Source organism: Staurois parvus, unplaced genomic scaffold (assembly GCF_062004578.1).
Source record: "Staurois parvus isolate SC_StPar_1 unplaced genomic scaffold, SC_StPar_1.0 ptg000552l, whole genome shotgun sequence".
Classification (NCBI taxonomy): domain Eukaryota; kingdom Metazoa; phylum Chordata; class Amphibia; order Anura; family Ranidae; genus Staurois; species Staurois parvus.
Window position 1 is genome coordinate 496,745 of NW_028318348.1, and position 22,284 is coordinate 519,028.

A 22,284-nucleotide genomic window follows, 5' to 3' on the forward strand; every position below is an offset into this window, starting at 1 on the left:
AGTGATTGATATCCACTTCCCCAAGTGACTCTAAGGTCCAGGGAGTGTAAAGTCAGATAAAAGTCGCATCAAAGTCATGTGGGGAAGTGGATATCAATCACTAAGACTCCCTTCACACTTGTGCGACTCCAAAGTCGTAAGATTTTCTGTGTGACTTTGGAGTCGCACAAGTGTGAATGGAGTCTCAGTGAGTGAAATCTCCCTCCCCAAGTGACTTTGGTGCATCTAATATCCAGATAGTGGATTGGAGTGTGACTTTGATGCAAATTTTATCTGGCTTCACATTCTCTGAACATTAGATGCATCAAAGTCACTTGAGGGCAGGGGTAGACTGACAACTCATGGGGCCCCTGGGCAATAAGGGATCATGGGGCCCCTGTGTCCTTGCCCAAACTCAAAAAAGCCTATGAAAAAGGTACCAGGGGCATCTCATGGGGCCCCTTACTAACCCCGGGCCCTCTGGCAGTGCTGATTTTCCAAATGGTCAGTCCGCCCCTGCTTGGGGAGGGAGATTTCAATCACTAAGACTCCACTCACACTTGTGCGACTCCAAAGTCACACGATTTCTCATGTGACTTTGATGCAACTTTTATCTGACTTCACACTCTCTGGACCTTAGTTGCATCAAGTTAGTGCAGGCACCTTTTCAAAATCGCTGCAACTTAAGTCGCACCAATCATTAAAAAGAATGGGCTGTGACTTGTCATGTCCAAAGTCGCATGACAAATCAGAGTATCTCAGCACTGGACTGATGTAAAACATTTGGCAATCTTCGAACCTGGTCAATCGACTTCCTTTGATCAAATCTAATCAAAACTCCATTTACTCTTGTGCGACTCCAAAGTTGTGATTTTGGATGGGTGCGACTTTGGCTGTTGACTTTGGCTTTGACTGTTGCCCAACTTTCGCATTGATAACATTAAGATGCGACTTTCTTGTGACTTTTGAGAGTTTACATTGCAGTCTATGGCACCTAACGCAGGCCATAGACGGGTTGAAAACCGGACATTTTTTAATTAAAAAAACAAAAAATCGGTCGTTCAATAAGCCGACGTTACCACCAATGGTGAAAAAATCAGCTGATTTTCGTCCCGTCTATGGCTGGCATCTAATCCCTGCAGAGAGCTCCGCTATTATATTTGACATGAAAAAGTCTTGCGGTTGCAACAATGTATCTATTTGTATCCATTTTGGATACAGATGGTTTTATTCGGATACAAATAGATACATTGTTGCAACTGCAAGACTTTTTCATGTCAAATATAATAGCGGACTGGAATTCTTATTCTTTTTCTTCTTCTTTTTCATCTTCTTCTTCTTCTTCTACTTCTTCTTTTTCTTCTTCTTTATCTTCTACTTCTTTCTCTTCTTTTTTCTTCTTCTTCTTTCTCTTCTTTTTCTTTTTCTTCTTTCTCTTCTTTTCTTCTTCTTCTTTCTATTCTTTTTCCTCTTTTCTTCCTTTTCTTCTTCTTCCTCTTCTCCTTCTTCTTTTTCTGCTACTTCTTTTTCTTTTTCTTCTTCCTCTTCTTTTCTTCTTTTTCTACTTCTTCTTCTTTTTCTTTTTCCTCTTCTTCCTCTTCTTTTTCTTTTTCCTCTTCTTTTTCTTCTTCTTTCTCTTCTCCTTCTTTTTTCCTCTTCTTCTTTTTCTTCTGCTTCTTCTTCTTCCTCTTCTTTTTCTTCTTCTTCTTCTTTTTTTTCTACTCTTCTTTTTCTCCTTCTTCTTCTTCCTCTTCTTCTTCTTCTTGCAGGTCACTGCTCACGTGCAGATTTTTTCATCGGTAAAACGATCGGCTGATTTGCCCATCATTGCCGGGAAAATAGGCCGATCGTCAAAATCGTCCGTGAATTTTCCAACTTGCCCGATAAAAAAAATGTGCCAAAACCCTGAAAAAACGGCCGACCAATTAACCCACTAATGGTGTGAAAATCGGCCAATTGTTTTTCCGGCTGAAAAATCATCTGATTTTCGACCCGTCTATGGCCTGCATAAGGCTGCGTTCACATTAGAGCGACTTGTCATGCGACTTTGGGAACATAAATTGATGTCAATGGCACTCGTATTAATCTTAGCTACTTTTGTGCGACTCAAGTGTCAGAATGTCAATTTGAATAAAAGTCGCATCAAAATTGCACTTGAAATTGCGCAACTTTGGAGTCACATTAGTAATTAGTGTGAATGGCGCCTCAATCAAGCTTGCAGGCTTGATATATTTGATCGAACATCGATCAGATAATACAATCAAAGCATGCGAAGCCACCACAAGACTTTCCATTGGATTCCTTTCAAGCGAGTCAGTTGGCCAGGGTAGAGAACGTTCGATCTTTTTGCATCAATTGGCACCACTAAGACCATAACCGTCATATTTTGACTGATCAGATTACATGGTGGAAGCAGAGAAGCCATCGATCATTTACATTTGCAATGGTGACCATACACACTTTGATGAACGATCAATTTCTTTTTTGATCAATCTCTGATAAGAATAATCGATCTATAGTCAACATGATACGGCACACATGGGAAAGTGGACTTCGAACAATAGTTAGGATACAATAACGATTGTAAGCTGTTGATCGCACCACGTAATCTCACTATATGATCAATCGAAATACGATTGCATTCATGAACAAAGTGCCGATCGATGTGAAACAATTTATTATTTCCTCCCTGGCTGGTTTGATTGAATATGATATTTTTAAAATTATTATAATGTATTCTAATCATCATTCTAATATTTCTATAACAATTTTATTTGAATTATTTTTTTAAAATTATTTTTAAATTTTGCATCTAAGTCGATCAGAAGGGACATTATGGTTATTCGACTCACACATTGATTGGATAGAAAAAAATCAAAGCACGTACGGCCGCCATTAGTTACGACCGTGTTTTATCTATCAATTGGAATCCACTTCCCAGTGCGTGGCGTATCGATCAAATGGGTTGTCGACTAGAGATCAATCATTCCTTTTAAAAGGCGAAAGACTAGAAAAGAAATCGATCGTTTATCGAAGAGTGTACGGCCGCTGTAACACGGGCTCAATCTCGTAGCCAGGGGCGGACTGACCATTCGAGCATTCGGGCACTGCCTGAGGGCCCGGGGTCAGTAGGGGGCCCCATGAAATGCCCCTGGTACCTTTTATAGGCTTTTTTGGGTGTGCTTTGAGTGTGGACAAGGGCGTGTCTTATCTATCAATTGGAATCCACTTCCCGGTGTGTGGCGTATCGATCAAATGGGTTGTCGACTAGAGATCAATCATTCCTATTAAAAGGAGAACGATTGGAAAAGAAATCTATCATTTATCGAAGAGTGTACGGCCGCCGTAACACAGGCTCAATCTCGTAGCAATGCATCACGCCTCTCCCCCACTCACGCGCATGCGCACATCTGCCTGCACGTGTAAAATTATGTTTCAACTTTGCGTCTAAATCGATCAAAAGGGAGATTATGGTTATTCAATTATTTTGTCCGACTCACACATTGATTGGATAGAAAAAAATCAAAGCGTGTACGGCCGCCATTAGTTACGACCGTGTCTTATCTATTATTTGGAATCCACTTCCCGGTGTGTGGCGTATCGATCAAATGGGTTGTCGACTATTATTATTATTATTATACAGGATTTATTATTATTATTATTATTATTATTATTATTATTATTATTATTATCATTATTATTATTATACAGGATTTATTATTATTATTATTATTCAGGATTTATTATTATTATTATTATTATTATCATTATTATTATTATACAGGATTTATTATTATTATTATTATTATTATTATTATTCAGGATTTATTATTATTATTATTATTATTATTATTATTATACAGGATTTATTATTATTATTATACAGGATTTATTATTATTATTATTATTATTATTATTATTATTATCATTATTATTATTATACAGGATTTTTTATTATTATTATTATTATCATTATTATTATTATACAGGATTTATTATTATTATTATTATTATTATTATTATTATTATTATCATTATTATTATTATACAGGATTTATTATTATTATTATTATTATTATTATACAGGATTTATTATTAATATCATTATTATTATTATACAGGATTTATTATTATTATTATTATTATTATTATTATTATTCAGGATTTTTTATTATTATTATTATTATTATTATTATACAGGATTTATTATTATTATACAGGATTTATTATTATTATTATTATTATTATTATTATCATTATTATTATTATTATTATACAGGATTTATTATTATTATTATTATTATTATACAGGATTTATAATTATTATTATGATAATACAGGAGTTTTTTTTTTATTATTATTATAATACAGGAATTATTATTATTATACAGGATTTATTATTCTTATTATTATAGTACAGGATTATTATTATTATACAGGAATTATTATTATTATTATACAGGATTTATTATTATTATTATTATTATTATTATTATTATTATACAGGATTTATTATTATTATACAGGATTTATAATTATTATCATTATAATACAGGATTATTATTATTATTATTATACAGGATTTATTATTATTATTATTATTATTATTATTATTATATCGAGTTTATATAGCGCCAAAGGGTTTGCTCAGTGCTGTACAATAGAGGGGGGAACAATACAAAAAACAGTACAGTAACAACAAACAGCACACAGGGGGTAAGAGGGCCCTACTCTTTCGAGTTTACAATCTAGGAGGGAGGGGGTAGAGGTACAGGAGGAAATGGCTGTGGGGGATGGAGTGGTAGGAGGAGGGAAGGGCAGCGGCTGTTAGGTGAGGGTGGGGTAGGCTTCCCTGAAGAGATGGGTTTTCAGGGAGCGCCTGAAGGTGAGGAGGGAAGGTGACAGTCTGATGGATTGGGGTAGTGAGTTCCAGAGGATGGGGGAGGACCTGGAGAAGTCTTGCAGTCGTGCGTGGGAGGAGGAGACCAAGGAGCAAGATAGAAGGAGGTCCTGTGAAGAGCGAAGGGTACGGGTAGGGTGGTACTTGGTGATCAGGTCGGTGAGGTAGTTAGGGGCAGTGTTGTGAATGGCCTTATAGGTCAGAGTGAGCAGTTTGAATTTAATGCGTTGGGCAATGGGGAGTCAGTGGAGGGAGAGGCAGAGGGGGGTGGCAGAGGTGGAGCGGCTGGTGAGGTGGATGAGTCTGGCCGCTGAGTTCAGGATGGTCTGAAGCGGGGAGAGCCTGCACTGGGGTAGGCCGGTGAGGAGGGAGTTGCAGTAGTCCAGGCGTGAGATAATCAGGGAGTGTACTAGTAGTTTAGTGGTGTCTGCGGTAAGGAAGGAGCGTATCTTGGTGATGTTCCGGAGGTGGAGTCTGCATGTGTTTGTGAGAGATTTGATATGAGGTTGAAAGGAAAGGTTTGAGTCCAGAATGACGCCAAGGACTTTGGCTTGCGGGGCGGGATTGATGGTGGTGTTGTTGGTAGTGATGGAAAGGATGGGGGGGGCGCGGGCTGGGGGGAAAGACGAGAAGCTCGGTTTTTGAGAGGTTGAGTTTGAGGAAATGGAGCGACATCCAGTCAGAGATGTCGTTTAGGAGGTGAGTGATGCGGGCGGAGAATGTGGGGGTGAGGTGAGGGGTGGAGAGGTAAATTTGAGTATCATCAGCGTAGAGGTGGTAATTGAAGCCGTGGGAGTGTATGAGTTTGCCCAGGGAGGAGGTGTAGATGGAGAAGAGAAGGGGTCCAAGGACAGAGCCCTGGGGGACCCCAACAGAGAGGGGGAGGGAGGGGGAGGTGGCACCGTTGTAGGAAACACTGAAGGAGCGTCGGGATAGGTAAGAGGAGAACCAGGAGAGAGCGGTGTCTCTGATGCCGAGGGAGAGTAGTTTATTAAGGAGGAGGGGGTGGTCGACTGTGTCAAAGGCCGCGGAGAGGTCTAGGAGAAGGAGGACAGAGTAGTCGCCTTTGGCTTTGGCGGTTAGCAGGTCGTTGGTGATTTTGAGAAGAGCAGTTTCGGTGGAGTGTAGGGGATGGAAGCCGGACTGAAGTAGATCAAGGAGGTTGCTGTCAGTTAGGTGGGCGCTTAGGCGATCGTAGACCAATCGCTCAAGGAGCTTGGAGGTGAGTGGCAGCAGGGAAATTGGTCTGAGGTTGTTGAGGTCAGTGGGAATTATTATTATTATACAGGATTTATATATTATTATTATACAGGATTTATTATTATTATTATTATTATTATTATTATACAGGATTTATTATTATTATTATTATTATACAGGATTTATATATTATTATTATACAGGATTTATTATTATTATTATTATTATTATTATTATACAGGATTTATATATTATTATTATTATTATTATACAGGATTTATATTATTATTATTATACAGGATTTATTATTATTATACAGGATTTATATTATTATTATTATTATTATTATACAGGATTTATATTATTATTATACAGGATTTATTATTATTATTATTATTATTATTATTATCATTATTATTATTATACAGGATTTTTTATTATTATTATTATTATTATCATTATTATTATTATACAGGATTTATTATTATTATTATTATTATTATTATTATTATTATTATTATCATTATTATTATTATACAGGATTTATTATTATTATTATTATTATTATTATACAGGATTTATTATTAATATCATTATTATTATTATACAGGATTTATTATTATTATTATTATTATTATTATTATTCAGGATTTTTTATTATTATTATTATTATTATTATTATACAGGATTTATTATTATTATACAGGATTTATTATTATTATTATTATTATTATTATCATTATTATTATTATTATTATACAGGATTTATTATTATTATTATTATTATTATTATTATACAGGATTTATAATTATTATTATGATAATACAGGAGTTTTTTTTTTATTATTATTATAATACAGGAATTATTATTATTATACAGGATTTATTATTCTTATTATTATAGTACAGGATTATTATTATTATACAGGAATTATTATTATTATTATACAGGATTTATTATTATTATTATTATTATTATTATTATTATACAGGATTTATTATTATTATACAGGATTTATAATTATTATCATTATAATACAGGATTATTATTATTATACAGGATTTATTATTATTATTATTATTATTATTATTATTATTATTATTATTATTATATCGAGTTTATATAGCGCCAAAGGGTTTGCTCAGTGCTGTACAATAGAGGGGGGAACAATACAAAAAACAGTACAGTAACAACAAACAGCACACAGGGGGTAAGAGGGCCCTACTCTTTCGAGTTTACAATCTAGGAGGGAGGGGGTAGAGGTACAGGAGGAAATGGCTGTGGGGGATGGAGTGGTAGGAGGAGGGAAGGGCAGCGGCTGTTAGGTGAGGGTGGGGTAGGCTTCCCTGAAGAGATGGGTTTTCAGGGAGCGCCTGAAGGTGAGGAGGGAAGGTGACAGTCTGATGGATTGGGGTAGTGAGTTCCAGAGGATGGGGGAGGACCTGGAGAAGTCTTGCAGTCGTGCGTGGGAGGAGGAGACCAAGGAGCAAGATAGAAGGAGGTCCTGTGAAGAGCGAAGGGTACGGGTAGGGTGGTACTTGGTGATCAGGTCGGTGAGGTAGTTAGGGGCAGTGTTGTGAATGGCCTTATAGGTCAGAGTGAGCAGTTTGAATTTAATGCGTTGGGCAATGGGGAGTCAGTGGAGGGAGAGGCAGAGGGGGGTGGCAGAGGTGGAGCGGCTGGTGAGGTGGATGAGTCTGGCCGCTGAGTTCAGGATGGTCTGAAGCGGGGAGAGCCTGCACTGGGGTAGGCCGGTGAGGAGGGAGTTGCAGTAGTCCAGGCGTGAGATAATCAGGGAGTGTACTAGTAGTTTAGTGGTGTCTGCGGTAAGGAAGGAGCGTATCTTGGTGATGTTCCGGAGGTGGAGTCTGCATGTGTTTGTGAGAGATTTGATATGAGGTTGAAAGGAAAGGTTTGAGTCCAGAATGACGCCAAGGACTTTGGCTTGCGGGGCGGGATTGATGGTGGTGTTGTTGGTAGTGATGGAAAGGATGGGGGGGGCGCGGGCTGGGGGGAAAGACGAGAAGCTCGGTTTTTGAGAGGTTGAGTTTGAGGAAATGGAGCGACATCCAGTCAGAGATGTCGTTTAGGAGGTGAGTGATGCGGGCGGAGAATGTGGGGGTGAGGTGAGGGGTGGAGAGGTAAATTTGAGTATCATCAGCGTAGAGGTGGTAATTGAAGCCGTGGGAGTGTATGAGTTTGCCCAGGGAGGAGGTGTAGATGGAGAAGAGAAGGGGTCCAAGGACAGAGCCCTGGGGGACCCCAACAGAGAGGGGGAGGGAGGGGGAGGTGGCACCGTTGTAGGAAACACTGAAGGAGCGTCGGGATAGGTAAGAGGAGAACCAGGAGAGAGCGGTGTCTCTGATGCCGAGGGAGAGTAGTTTATTAAGGAGGAGGGGGTGGTCGACTGTGTCAAAGGCCGCGGAGAGGTCTAGGAGAAGGAGGACAGAGTAGTCGCCTTTGGCTTTGGCGGTTAGCAGGTCGTTGGTGATTTTGAGAAGAGCAGTTTCGGTGGAGTGTAGGGGATGGAAGCCGGACTGAAGTAGATCAAGGAGGTTGCTGTCAGTTAGGTGGGCGCTTAGGCGATCGTAGACCAATCGCTCAAGGAGCTTGGAGGTGAGTGGCAGCAGGGAAATTGGTCTGAGGTTGTTGAGGTCAGTGGGAATTATTATTATTATACAGGATTTATATATTATTATTATACAGGATTTATTATTATTATTATTATTATTATTATTATTATACAGGATTTATTATTATTATTATTATTATACAGGATTTATATATTATTATTATACAGGATTTATTATTATTATTATTATTATTATTATACAGGATTTATATATTATTATTATTATTATTATACAGGATTTATATTATTATTATTATACAGGATTTATTATTATTATACAGGATTTATATTATTATTATTATTATTATTATACAGGATTTATATTATTATTATTATTATACAGGATTTATATTATTATTATTATTATTATACAGGATTTATTATTATTATACAGGATTTATATGGCGCCAACAGTTTGCTCAGCGCTGTACAATATAACGGGAGATAATACACCAACAATACAGTTCAATACAAGAGGGATAGGAGGGCCTGATCCTTGGAGCTTACAATCTAGGAACTAGAGATCAATCATTCCTATTAAAAGGAGAACCATTGGAAAATAAATCGATTGTTTATCGAAGAGTGTACAGCTGCCGTAACACAGGCTCAATCTCCTAGCAATGCATCATGCCCCTCCCCCCCCACGCACGCACACACACACACACACACACATGCGCACTTCTGCCTGCATGTGTTTTAGCCAATGGGAAGGAACCCTTACGTCCTTTCTACAAAGACTAGAAATAAATCATTTTCTGAAATCGGTCCAACTGCGCCTCAACATTGCGCCCCCTTTTCTCTCTTTACTACCTATAAAAAAAAAACCTTTCAGTCTAAGCCCGGGTTCACACTGATGCGGTGCGGAATTTGCAGTGTTTTCAGTGTGAATTCCAGAATCGCACCCCGTTCCTGCGAACTGCTGCGGGTGTGTATGTTAACAACACCCCGAAATCGGTCCGCAAAATGCAGAATCGGAACGCATAGGTGTGAATACCCATGCGATCCGATTCTAGTGCGGACCCCAAAAAGGATCCGGCAGGTTTTTGGTGCGGTGCGATTAGAGGCATACAAAATGTACGGCTCCGATCGCACCGCACACAAATCGCATGTGATTTGTACAGCAATGAGGTGCGGTTCCTGTGTGAATCACATGCGATATACCGCACCGCATGTATGTGAACCCAGGCTCAATCAGTGACATGCATTCCAGGTGCATCAAAACAAAAAGGTCCATTTAGATAACATTCGATGCACGAATGTCAGTAGCGTTGGTGCAAGCTGAACAAAATGTCACCATCTATTCAGTCGTATCTGACCCTTGGTGATTGCATGGACTGTCACTCGTAAGCAACTTTTTCCATGAATTCTCTTAGCAATTATTTTACAGGGTAGGTTGCCAGGTCTTTCCCCAACCCCACCATGCAGGAGATCCCGCATGGCCAGGGATGAAACTAGGACAATTTAACAGGAGCCAATTAACCTAACAGCATGTGTTTGGAGTGTGGGAGGAAACTGGAGTACCTGGAGGAAACCCACAAAACAACATGCAAACTCCATGCAGGAGGTGCCATGGTTGGGAATTGAACCCATGACCCAATTACTGGAAAGCAGAAGTGCTAACCACTAAGCCACTGTGCCGCTCTCACCATCCTTTTAGTAGGCAAATAATGTCTGTATCGTCAGCTCCATCTAGTGTTCAATATGCGGTATCATTTTCTCACCCTGGTATTTCAGAAAACAATAGCACAGTTTGGCCACTAGATGGAGCTGACGGTACAGGAAATCATGCAATGAAAGTTTTATAAATAGACCCCAAAGTGTTTAATGTCTTAGAGTTCATGGTCTTTAAAAAGCAACCGCATCCTGAGTAGACAAGCCTGTCCCCTGCCAGCAGCTTCAGAGAAAGGCCCTTGCTCCTTGTGTGGAAGCAGTGGTCTCCCTGCAGAGCTTCAACCCCCCCCCCCCCCCCCGCTGGGTCAGACTTCTAGTTTTCATGTAGTTCTCATGCAGGAAGAATGAGCTTTAGAGATGGCACAACTTTACCCCCCGGTTCACGCCTAAGAGTATACCGCTGCGTTTTGCAGAAACGCACAGCAGTCCATTTAACATGATTTCCTATGGGACAGGTTCACATCTGCGCGATTTCACCCAGTGCGATTTTTGGAAAGGTTCAGGGAATTTTTTTAAACGCAAAAAGTTGCGTTTATGGTTCTGTAGACTTCAATGAAGACACTGCAGAAAAGCATGTAGTGTGTTTTTGATGCATTTTTGATGCCTTTTGCATTTTAAATCTGCCTAGCAACAAGAAGAAAAAAAAAATGCAAAACGCATCAAAAACGCTGCAAAAATGCACCACAAAAAGCACTGCAGAAACGGATCAAACTGCATAGGTGTGAACCTAGCTTAAGGTCTGACTCAATAGAGAGAGTGCCAGATCTTTGCAGAGAGACCACTGTTTCCCCACAGCTCTTCCATTGTCATGGGGTCCTTAGGCTGGATTTTCACTTGAGCGTAGTGTCTTTTCGCCCATTTTTCGCATGTTTTGTAGTGGAATTTTTTTATTATTATTATTTATTTATTCATATATTATTACTATTTAAAAAAAAAACATTTTCATTTGATCAGAAAAGCGTGCAAAAACACAAAACCCAAATTGCGCAATTCCATTCATTTCTAAGGAAATCAAAATGTTCAAAAATGCTCAAATCTGCCCAATTTGAGCGACAAAAAAGCTCCAGAACTTGTTTGAGTTTCAGGCGTTTGGCTTCAGGCGACTTGGAGTGGAGATGTGAACCATCTTCATTAAGAATTATCAATTTTTTTTCTCCTCAAGCGTTTTGGAGCTTCAAGCTACAAATCGCTCAAGTGTGAATGGGGCCTAAGGTTCCATTAACACTTGTGCGACTTGTCATGCGACTTTGGACACATAAAGTTGCATGACAAGTCGCAGCTCATGTATTTCAAGGGAAGCGGATTACAATCTATGCGACTTAAAGTCGCAGCAACTCTAAAAAAAACTACTTTGATGTGACTTCCATGTGACTTGAGTGCCATACACTGCAATGTAAAGTCAATTCGACAGGCAAGGGGCGTATTTACCACAAGGCAAACAAGGCACTTGCCTAGGGCGGCATTTTTCAGGGGGGCAGCACCTCCCCCCAGAAGAAGTGAGTTAACCCTTTGATCACCCCTCATGTTAACCCCTTCCTGCCCAGTGCCATTAGTACAGTGTCAGTGCTTTTTATTAGCACTGATCACTGTATTGGTGTCACTGGGGATGTCAGTTCCCCCCCAGTGTCAGAATGCCTGCTGCAGTCCCACTATAAGTCGCTGATCGCTGCCATTACTAGTATAAAAAAAAATCCCAGTATCTATACCGCCATTTGTAGACGCTATAACTTTCACGTAAGCCAATTAATTTACATGTATTGGGATTTTTTTGACTTGAGTGTGACTTGACATGTGACTTGAGTGCCATACACTGCAATGTAAAGTCAGTTCGACAGGCAAGGGGTGTATTTACCACAAGGCAAACAAGGCACTTGCCTAGGGCATCATTTTTCAGGGGGGCAGCACCTCCCCCCAGAAGAAGTGATGAAAGAAGGGACACGTGGTTCATGGAGCTTTAAAACAGCGTGCGCCCACAGGACAGTGCCTACGCTGCCTATTTGGTACTCCTGCCAGAGAAGAAGCTAATGGAGTGCGATCTGTGCTTCATTAGCTTCAATGCAGGGGGTTATGCCCCCCCACACACACACTGCAGAGTTGCTGGAGGGAGAGGTCTGCTTTAACTGCTTCCCGTGTGCCCTATAGCAGAAATACTGGTACAGGGCAGCACGGGTGTGCAAAATCACATATATATATATATATATATATATATGTAATTTTGCATTTCTGGGTAGGGGTCGCATGCGGGCTGTGCGTGCTCCCCTACCCATGCCGCCATTCACTGCTGCGGCTGTCAATCACCGGGTCCCAGCCGGTGATTACTCGACGGCGCCCAGTGATTCTCCGACAGGGAAGAGAACTGTTTTGTTTACTAACAGTTCTCCTCCCTGTCGGCTCAGGTACACTGCTCTGGATGGCTGTGCACAACACAGCCATCCACAGCAGTGTGATTACAGTGAAGCACATTCCCCCCCCCCTCCCCCACTCTCAGCACATAGTTAACCCTTTGATCGCCCCTCATGTTAACCCCTTCCTGCCCAGTGTCATTAGTACAGTGTCAATGCGTTTTATTAGCACTGATCACTGTATTGGCATCACTGGGGATGTCAGTTCCCCCCCAGTGTCAGAATGCCCGTCGCAGTCCCACTATAAGTCACTGATTGCCGCCATTACTAGTATAAAAAAAAAATCCCAGTATTTATACCGCCAGTTGTAGACGCTACAACTTTCACGTAAACCAATTAATTGACACGTATTGGGATTTTTGTTTAGCAAAGACACGGAGCAGAATACATTTTAGCCTAAATTTATGAAGCAGTTTTATTTTTTTACTGGACATGTTTTACAGCAAAAAGTCAAAAATATAGTTTTTTTTTCCAAAAGTTGTAGGCCTTTTTTGGATTATAGCACAAAAAAATAAAAAACCGCACAGGCGATCAAATACCACTGAAAGAAAGCTCCATTTGTGGAAAAAAAAGGAGGTAAATTTTATTTGGGTGCAGCATTGCATGACCGCGCAATTGTCAGTTAAAGTAACGCAGTGCCGTAACGCAAAAAAAAAATGGCCTGGTCAGGAAGGGGGGGGGGGGGAATCCTCTGGAGGGCGAGGGGTTAACAATGAATAACGTACATAGGAATTTAGAGGTTAGAGCTGGTCTGGTGACAGGTAACAGAGAGGAAGATGAAAGAAAAGATGAGGATAATTGCTATTATTACATTTTAGACTCTCTTTTCTCTCTTGTTTTTGTAATGTGTCATTAATTTGTTTGTTTATTATTGTAAATATATATATTTTTTTTAATTAATAACATGTTTTGAAAAAAAAAAAAAAAACAAGAGGGGAAGAACAGAAAGCAATACCAAATCGCATAAACAAGTTATAGTTACCCTATACCGCCACTAGATGTCAGCATACATCAGAAGGATACTAACCAGACACAGCACAGCTGATCTTTCCCCAGTTGGGGGAGAGAGGAGACTGGGGAAATGCTTGCTCCTGCCTGCAGCAGACTGATGACATCACCTGAGCCTAGGCAGAGTCTCAGGACCGGAACTCTGTACTGATAAAAGATGCAGCTTTTCAGAACACGTATCTTGCTGCCAGGGGCGGACTGACAACTCCCCGGGCAATGGGGGATCATGGGGCCCCTGTGTCCATGCCCAAGCTCAAAAAAGCCTATGAAAAAGGTACCAGGGGCATCTCATGGGGCCCCCCACTGACCCCGGGCCCTCGGGCGGTGCCCGAGTTTCCAAATGGTCAGTCCGCCCTTGCTTGCTGCTGAGCCTTGTGTGGGATGGAAGGTATTCCTGGCGATTTGTAAATGTACTGAAAGGTCCACGTTGGATCACGCAGCGGAAATGCCCTCATGTTTCCCATTCCGTTTAGGGTAGCGGCAGAGTTGGCTTCTCACGCCCCGGCTGGCGGTAACACATGGCTGGGGTGAGCTGAAAGGGGGCACCCCCTGGGCAGGCTGATCTATATTCTTACCTTCATCCCTTTAAATCAGTGGTTCTCAACCTTCCTAAGGCCGTGACCCTTTAATACAGTTCCTCATGTTGTGGTGACCCCCAACCATAAAATTATTTACCCAGAAATTATAATTCATGAGTGTCGTTTTACCTCCAATACTGCTGCTTTCAACACAGTAGCTGCTTTCAACACAGTAGCTGCTTTCAACACAGTAGCTGCTTTTAATAGAGTAGCTGCTTTCAACACAGTGGCTGCTTTCTACACAGTAGCTGCTTTCTACACATCGGAAATATGTTTTTCGATGGTCTTAGGCGACCCCTGTGAAAGGGTCGTTCGACCCTCAAAGGGGTCGCGACCCACAGGTTGAGAACCACTGCTTTCAATGATTGTTCTGGCTGCCTCCCGGAATCAGTGATACATGAGACGGGATCACGGAGAACACGGAACAGCGGAAACGCTGAAGTGGCTGACAAGTCTATTGACCTTTCATGGTCAGCGAGTTCCCCTCCCGATAGGGATGTGAATGTGATGAGCAGTGACAAGGAGAATCGTGCCGATCGTCCCTGAGTGCCGGGACCTGACATTAACCACCAGAGCGGGCACAGACACGCCGAAAACTGGACGCAGCGCCCAGCCACTTCCCCCAGCGCTATACACAGCAGCCATAGGGAAATCCACCACCCCAAGAGGCGCGCATTTTTTTTTGCTCCCGTGCATCGCGTTTGAGGGTCGCTCGTTCATTTCAAATGCGAAAAAAAGGCGCCAGCGCAATTTGTAAAACTGCACTGCGCCAAAATGCATGCTACTGCGTTTGCTAAGCGTGTGGGGTGCCACGAGGAATTTTTGTGTAGCACAGGAAAACGTGCGATTTTGCACGCATTCCGGCATCTCAGCCTGGTGTGCACAAGCCCTGAATATTGGAAAGCGGACTCCAGCCAACATGGACATTTTGGATTTAACCTGCTATGGGCCTCATCCACATGTGAGGCAGGACTAGTGTTCCTTTGAAAAGTGATTTGGATCGCTTTTCAGAGGCATTGCATTACCTTCTCACCACCTGCTTTAACACCTTGAACCCCACACTAGTGTGCTGCAACCGCGGGGGGCTTGCAAAATGGCCCAATTTACTTAAATGGTTCGTAATAGACAAGAGGTATGGTTCCTGCCAGAGTCATGAAGCAATGCATCATGGTCACAGACAGGGGAGGACTGACCATTTGGAAACTCGGGCACTGCCCGAGGGCCTGGGGTCAGTAGGGGACCCCATGAGATGCCCCGGTACTTTTTTCATAGGCTTTTTTGAGCTTGGGCAAGGACACAGGGGCTCCATGATCCCCTATTGCCCGGGGGCCCCATGAGTTGTCAGTCCGCCCCTGGTCACAGCATGTGTGGCCGCTGCCTCTGCAGTTAAAGAGGGTATCAGCTGGGGGGGTAAACCATGGCTCAATTGCAGGGTTTTACTGCCCCTCAACTGCTAGTGTAACTGAACCCTAAAAAATGAGCTAGAGCCCATATACACTGCTCAAAAAAAATCAAGGAACACTTTTTAATCAGAGTCTAGCATCAAGTCCATGACACTCCTGGGATATTGATCTGGTCAGGAAAGTAGCAAAGGGGGTTGTTCATCAGTTTCAGCTTCTTTGGTGTTATTGAAATTAACATAGTAAGCATAGTAATTAATCCCCCATATAGTAATTCATCCCCCATAGTAATTCATCCCCCATATAGTAATTCATCCCCCATAGTAATTCATCCCCCATATAGTAATTCATCCCCCATATAGTAATTCATCCTCCATATAGTAATTCATCCCCCATAGTAATTAATCCCCCATAGTAATTCATCCCCCATAGTAATTCATCCCCCATATAGTAATTCATCCCCCATATAGTAATTCATCCCCCATAGTAATTCATCCCCCATAGTAATTCATCCCCCATATAGTAATTCCTCCCCCATAGTAATTCATCCCCCATACTAATTAATCCCCCATATAGTAATTCATCCCCCATAGTAATTCATCCCCCCTATAGTAATTCATCCCCCATATAGTAATTCATCCCCCATATAGTAATTCATCCCCCATATAGTAATTCATTCCCCATATTAATTCATCCCCCATATAGTAATTCATCCCCCATATAGTAATTCATTCCCCATATTAATTCATCCCCCATATTAATTGATCCCTCATATAGTATTTCATCCCCCATAGTAATTCATCCCCCATATAGTAATTCATCCCCCATATTAATTCATCCCTCATATAGTATTTCATCCCCCATAGTACTATTCCCCCCCAAGTAGTAAGCCAAGTCCCCCCGTGTCAATTCACTTACCTTTGCTCCGCGCGTTCCTCTCGCCGTGTTCCCGCGCCGTTACGGTCTTCAGGGCGGACTGTGAGAGGAGCCTAGCTCCCCTCACGTTCGTCACGCTGCCCCGCCTACACACATCCTGACAGCCATCCTGACAGTATCACGCTCCACGGGCCGGATTAAAAGGTCCGCCGGGCCGTATACGGCCCGCGGGCCGTAGTTTGCCCATTGCTGGGCTAGACAATGGCACCCTGACTGCCATTATGTATGGGGATGAAATCCTTGGACCCATTGTCAGACCCTATGCTGGTGCAGTGGGTTCTGGGGTCCTCCTGGTGCACGCCAATGCCCGGCCTCATGTGTATAAATATCCAGCATGAGATTTTTCCCCATTTAGGTCTGATGTGTTTTCCTTTATTTTTTTTTGAGCAGTGTACTTTCTGTTATCCCTATTTCTGTAACCCCTGGTGGTTAAATGGCGTGCAGCTGTAAGTGGGGGGGGGGGCTTCTGTAGCAGATAGCCTACCTTATGACTGGGTGGTGTAGATGCTTCAGGCGTGGCAAAAAGTTTCATTTGAGCCAGCTGCTTGGAGGAGAATGCATTTGCTGTCCAAGGCTGGATGTTACTGGTGTGCAGGAACTGATGTTATCTACAGATCAAAGGACAACACTTTGATTTGCACGTAAGCACTCATTTATGTACAAAGCCTGCAGTGGCTGTTTGCAGGCTTCAGGCACACTGGCCTGTTTGATAGACCCAGTCTGACCATATGCTGATTTGCACCATGCACCAGCAGCTTTACTCCTCAATGCAACTTTAGGTCAGATAAGTGCAGTACAGAGGATGGTTTTCCAGTCTTTTAAAGCATAAGAGAATGACTTTCCTAACCATTGTCTCTTCAAAGAACCAACAATGACTGCCGGATCATGGGAGAAAAAGGGTAACAAGGGCTGAACTAAACAGGAAGGGGTGACATAGGGAGATACCAAACCACAAAAGTAAACAAGTTGTAGTGGCCCTAAACCACCAGTAGATATCAGCGTACATCAGAAAAATAGCAACCAGATACAGTTCAATGGGTTGGTGGAACAATACACATACAGGAGCTTGCATTGGAGTTCCTGATATGCAGAGTATGACCCTGCTGTTAAACTGACAGGCAAGTTATGCAGATTAAACCAGGAGAGCAGGACTTTGGTTCTGGCTGCACCTAAAATACAGCAGTGCCCAATATGTGTGTCTTTCCAGTTTCTGGGTCATGTCTGCACTGGTGCCTGTGCTTGGGACTCTTACTGTGAGAGCAACAGATTGATTGACCCCATCGGGCCGCACTGTTCTGGTACCAGGGGCGGACTGACCTTTTGGAAACTCGGGCACTGCCGAGGGCCCGGGGTCAGTAGGGGGCCCCATGAGATGCCCCTGGTACCTTTTTCATAGGCTTTTTTGAGTTTGGGCAAGGACACAGGGGCCCCATGATCCCTTATTGCCCGGGGGCCCCATGAGTTGTCAGTCCGCCCCTGTCTGGTACTGTCAAGCTGTAGGCAGCCATATTTATTTTGGACCTCCGGCACACAGAAGAGCAGCACTGGATCGTCACAGGACACAGATAAGTGCCGGCCCCTCAGCCTCTCATACACAAAGGGGCGGGGATGCTGCTGACACTGTTCACCTAATATAGCCATGTGACCACGTGTGGTCAGTAACAGTGTCCAACTATGACCATATTAGGTCAAGGATATCTCTCTGTTATGTGCAGGGAATTCCTCCACTGCAGCTGATTGGACCAGAAGCCTGCTATCTTATGACAGTTTCCCGTGGGCTCGGGTCGAACTCAGTTCACCCTGAACCTTCGCTCATCCCTGGTTATAAACTGAGTGAGCTCTTACCATACAGCATTTTATTGAAGTACATTCCCATGTGTGGATTTCAATCTCTGCTCTGCGTCCAGCATTATCTGGTGGCCTCATGACACAACTGTGTACAGTATATCTGTCTAGAGGCATCAAATGGCCTCTTTATCTCTGTTGTTGCAATTGTATGTCTCTGTACAAGAGAATGAGAATGCAAAAGGGGCTTGAAGTAGGTTTATGCAGCTTAGAACGAGGAAATGCAGATCAGGAGGATGTCAAGGTCAGGAGAAGGTCAACTGCAGACCAGGAGGAGGTCAACTGCAGGTCAGGAGAAAGAAAACTGCAGGTCAGGAGGAAGTCAGCTACAGGTGGGGAGGAAGTCAAATGCAGGTCAGGATGTAGTCAACTGCAGGTCAGGAGAAAATAAAAACTGCAGGTCAGGAGAAGTAAACTGCATCTGGAGAAAGTCAACTGCAGGTTAGGAGGTCAACTGCAGGTCGGGAGAAAGTAAATTGCAGGTCAGGAGGAGGTGAACTACAGGTTAGGCGGAAGTCAATGCAGATCTTGAGGAGGTTAACTTCAGGACAGAAAAAAGTCAACTGCAGGTCAGGAGAAAGAGAAAACTGCAGGTCAGGACAAGGTCAGCTGCAGGTGGGGAGGAAGTCAAATGCAGGTCAGGATAAAGTCAACTGCAGGTCAGGAGAACTTAAAAACTGCAGGTCAGGAGAAGTAAATTGCAGGTCTGGAGAAAGTCAGCTGCAGATCAGGGGAATGTCAATTGCAGGTCAGGAGGGGGTCAACTACAGGTTAGGTGGAAGTCAACAGAGGTCTTGAGGAGGTAAACTTCAGGACAGAAGAAAGTCAACTGCAGGTCAGGACAAGGTCAGCTGCAGGGGGGAAGGAAATCAAATGCAGGTCAGGGTGAAGTCAACTGCAGGTCAGGAGAAAATAAAAACTGTAGGTCAAGAGGAAGTCAACTGCAGGTCAGAAGATAGTCAACTGAAGATCAGGAGAAAGTAAACATGCAGTTTAGGGGGAAGTCAACTGCAGATAAGGAGAAAGTAAACTGCAGGTCAGGAGGAAGTCAACTTCAGGTCAGAAGATAGTCAACTGAAGATCAGGAGAAAGTAAACATGCAGTTTAGGGGGAAGTCAACTGCAGATCAGGAGGAAGTCAACTGCACATCAGAAAAAGGTCAACTGCAGGTCAGGAGGAAGTCACCTGTCCATTGACAGGTCCACACCTGTCAGTGTATTCTGAATGATCTCAGGCTCAAACTGATGTCAAGAACAAGCGATGTGCACCATAAAGCAAACTTAACCTATCACCACAAGCCCAAAACCCGTTGACACAGGCCCTATGTAGAACTCTGCTCTGTGTTGAACGTTTCCAGTTGAGAACCAGTGTGAGAACCAAATCATCACGAAATCCCCTGGAAGCCACATGAACGGTAATTCAGCGGCAGGAAGTACACTGTAAAAAAATATCATGTTCTGTTACCTTGTTCTCTTCAAATTTCTAATACCAGGTGGAATCAGTATAGACGTGAGGAAAAGAAGAGTACACTTATAACTAAAGCACTCTCTTATCTGTTGCAGGCCGTGTGTTTAATGGTTCCGGTAAACCCATCGATAAAGGCCCAGCTGTGATGGCTGAAGACTTTTTAGATATCAACGGTAAGATAAATTGTCTCCGTGTTTTTGGGACTACATGATGTCAGGACAAAATACAGAGCACAGTATGGCTTCCTGAATAGCATAGCACTCATACAAAGGAAAAGAATAAGGCTGGTGATGTAATATGATCTCCAGACTCAAAACATGTCTACATAAAGGACAGGCAGCAGCAGATTCATGAGCATGATTAGTACGCTACTAGGGATCAGGGCTATGGACAGAGGTATTCAGGGATGAGGGGCATCAGTGCTCGGAATTAACTTTAAAAAATAATATTCCAGCTAACCATTCTGCACTCAGTATCTTCCCAGTCTTTGTCAGCATCTCAGATCCCAGGGTCTCATTGTAAATGCTACATCCTTCCAACCTTCCACCTGTTAGCACTTCCCTGGTTGGTCACCAGCAGACCATGCTGGTCCAGGACACCTCCCTTTGTCTTCACTGGACAGGGATGAGGTGGAGTACCAAACAGCTGTATTGTGGAGGAATTCCACCATCTTGGCTACTCACATACTCTCAGTGTAAATGCTACATCCTTCCAACCTTCCACCTGTTAGCACTTCCCTGGTTGGTCACCAGCAGACCATGCTGGCCCAGGACACCTCCCTTTGTCTTCATTGGACAGGGATGAGGTGGGGTACCAAACAGCTATATTGTGGAGGAATTCCACCATCTTGGCTACTCACATACTATCAGTGTAAATGCTACATCCTTCCAACCTTCCACCTGTTAGCACTTCCCTGGTTGGTCACCAGCAGACCGTTCTGGCCCAGGACACCTCCCTTTGTCTTCATTGGACAGGGATGAGGTGGGGTACCAAACAGCTGTATTGTGGAGGAATTCCACCATCTTGGCTACTCACATACTCTCAGTGTAAATGCTACATCCTTCCAACCTTCCACCTGTTAGCACTTGGCTGGTTGGTCACCAGCAGACCATGCTGGCCCAGGACACCTCCCTTTGTCTTCATTGGACAGGGATGAGGTGGAGTACCAAACAGCTGTATTGTGGAGGAATTCCACTATCTTGGCTACTCACATACTCTCAGTGTAAATGCTACATCCTTCCAACCTTCCACCTGTTAGCACCTCCCTGGTTGGACACCAGCAGACCATGCTGGCCCAGGACACCTCCCTTTGTCTCCATTGGACAGGGATGAGGTGGGTTACCAAACAGCTGTATTGTGGAGGAATTCCACTATCTTGGCTACTCACATACTCTCAGTGTAAATGCTACATCCTTCCAACCTTGCACCTGTTAGCACTTCCCTGGTTGGACACCAGCAGACCATGCTGGCCAAGGACACCTCCCTTTGTCTTCATTGGACAGGCATGAGGTGGAGTACCAAACAGCTGTATTGTGGAGAAATTCCACCATCTTGGCTACTCACATACTCTCAGTGTAAATGCTACATCCTTCCAACCTTCCACCTGTTAGCACTTCCCAGGTTGGACATCAGCAGACCATGCTGGCCCAGGACACCTCCCTTTGTCTTCATTGGACAGGGATGAGGTGGGGTACCAAACAGCTGTATTGTGGAGGAATTCCACCATCTTGGCTACTCACATACTCTCAGTGTAAATGCTACATCCTTCCAACCTTCCACCTGTTAGCACTTCCCTGGTTGGACAGCAGCAGACCATGCTGGCCCAGGACACCTCTCTTTGTCTTCATTGGACAGGGATGAGGTGGGGTACCAAACAGCTGTAAAGTGGAGGAATTCCACCATCTTGGCTACTCACATACTCTCAGTATAAATGCTACATCCTTCCAACCTTCCACCTGTTAGCAGTTGGCTGGTTGGTCACCAGCAGACCATGCTGGCCCAGGACACCTCCCTTTGTCTTCATTGGACAGGGATGAGGTGGGGTACCAAACAGCTGTATTGTGTAGGAATTCCACCATCTTGGCTACTCACATACTATCGGTGTAAATGCTACATCCTTCCAACCTTCCACCTGTTAGCAGTTGGCTGGTTGGTCACCAGCAGACCATGCTGGCCCAGGACACCTTCCTTTGTCTTCATTGGACAGGGATGAGGTGGGGTACCAAACAGCTGTATTGTGGAGGAATTCCCCCATCTTGGATACTC

At 43.0% G+C, this 22,284-nt stretch overlaps 1 protein-coding gene across 1 annotated transcript in view; it reads left to right on the top strand.

The window, feature by feature from the left end:
• The window catches only part of ATP6V1B1 (ATPase H+ transporting V1 subunit B1), a 140,447-nt gene that overhangs the window by 93,582 nt on the left and 24,581 nt on the right, over window positions 1-22,284 (top strand). Inside the window, exon 5 of the mRNA XM_089691167.1 lies at window positions 20,115-20,192. Coding sequence (XP_089547293.1) covers window positions 20,115-20,192 — 78 coding nt within the window. The remainder of the gene's footprint in view (window positions 1-20,114; window positions 20,193-22,284) is intronic.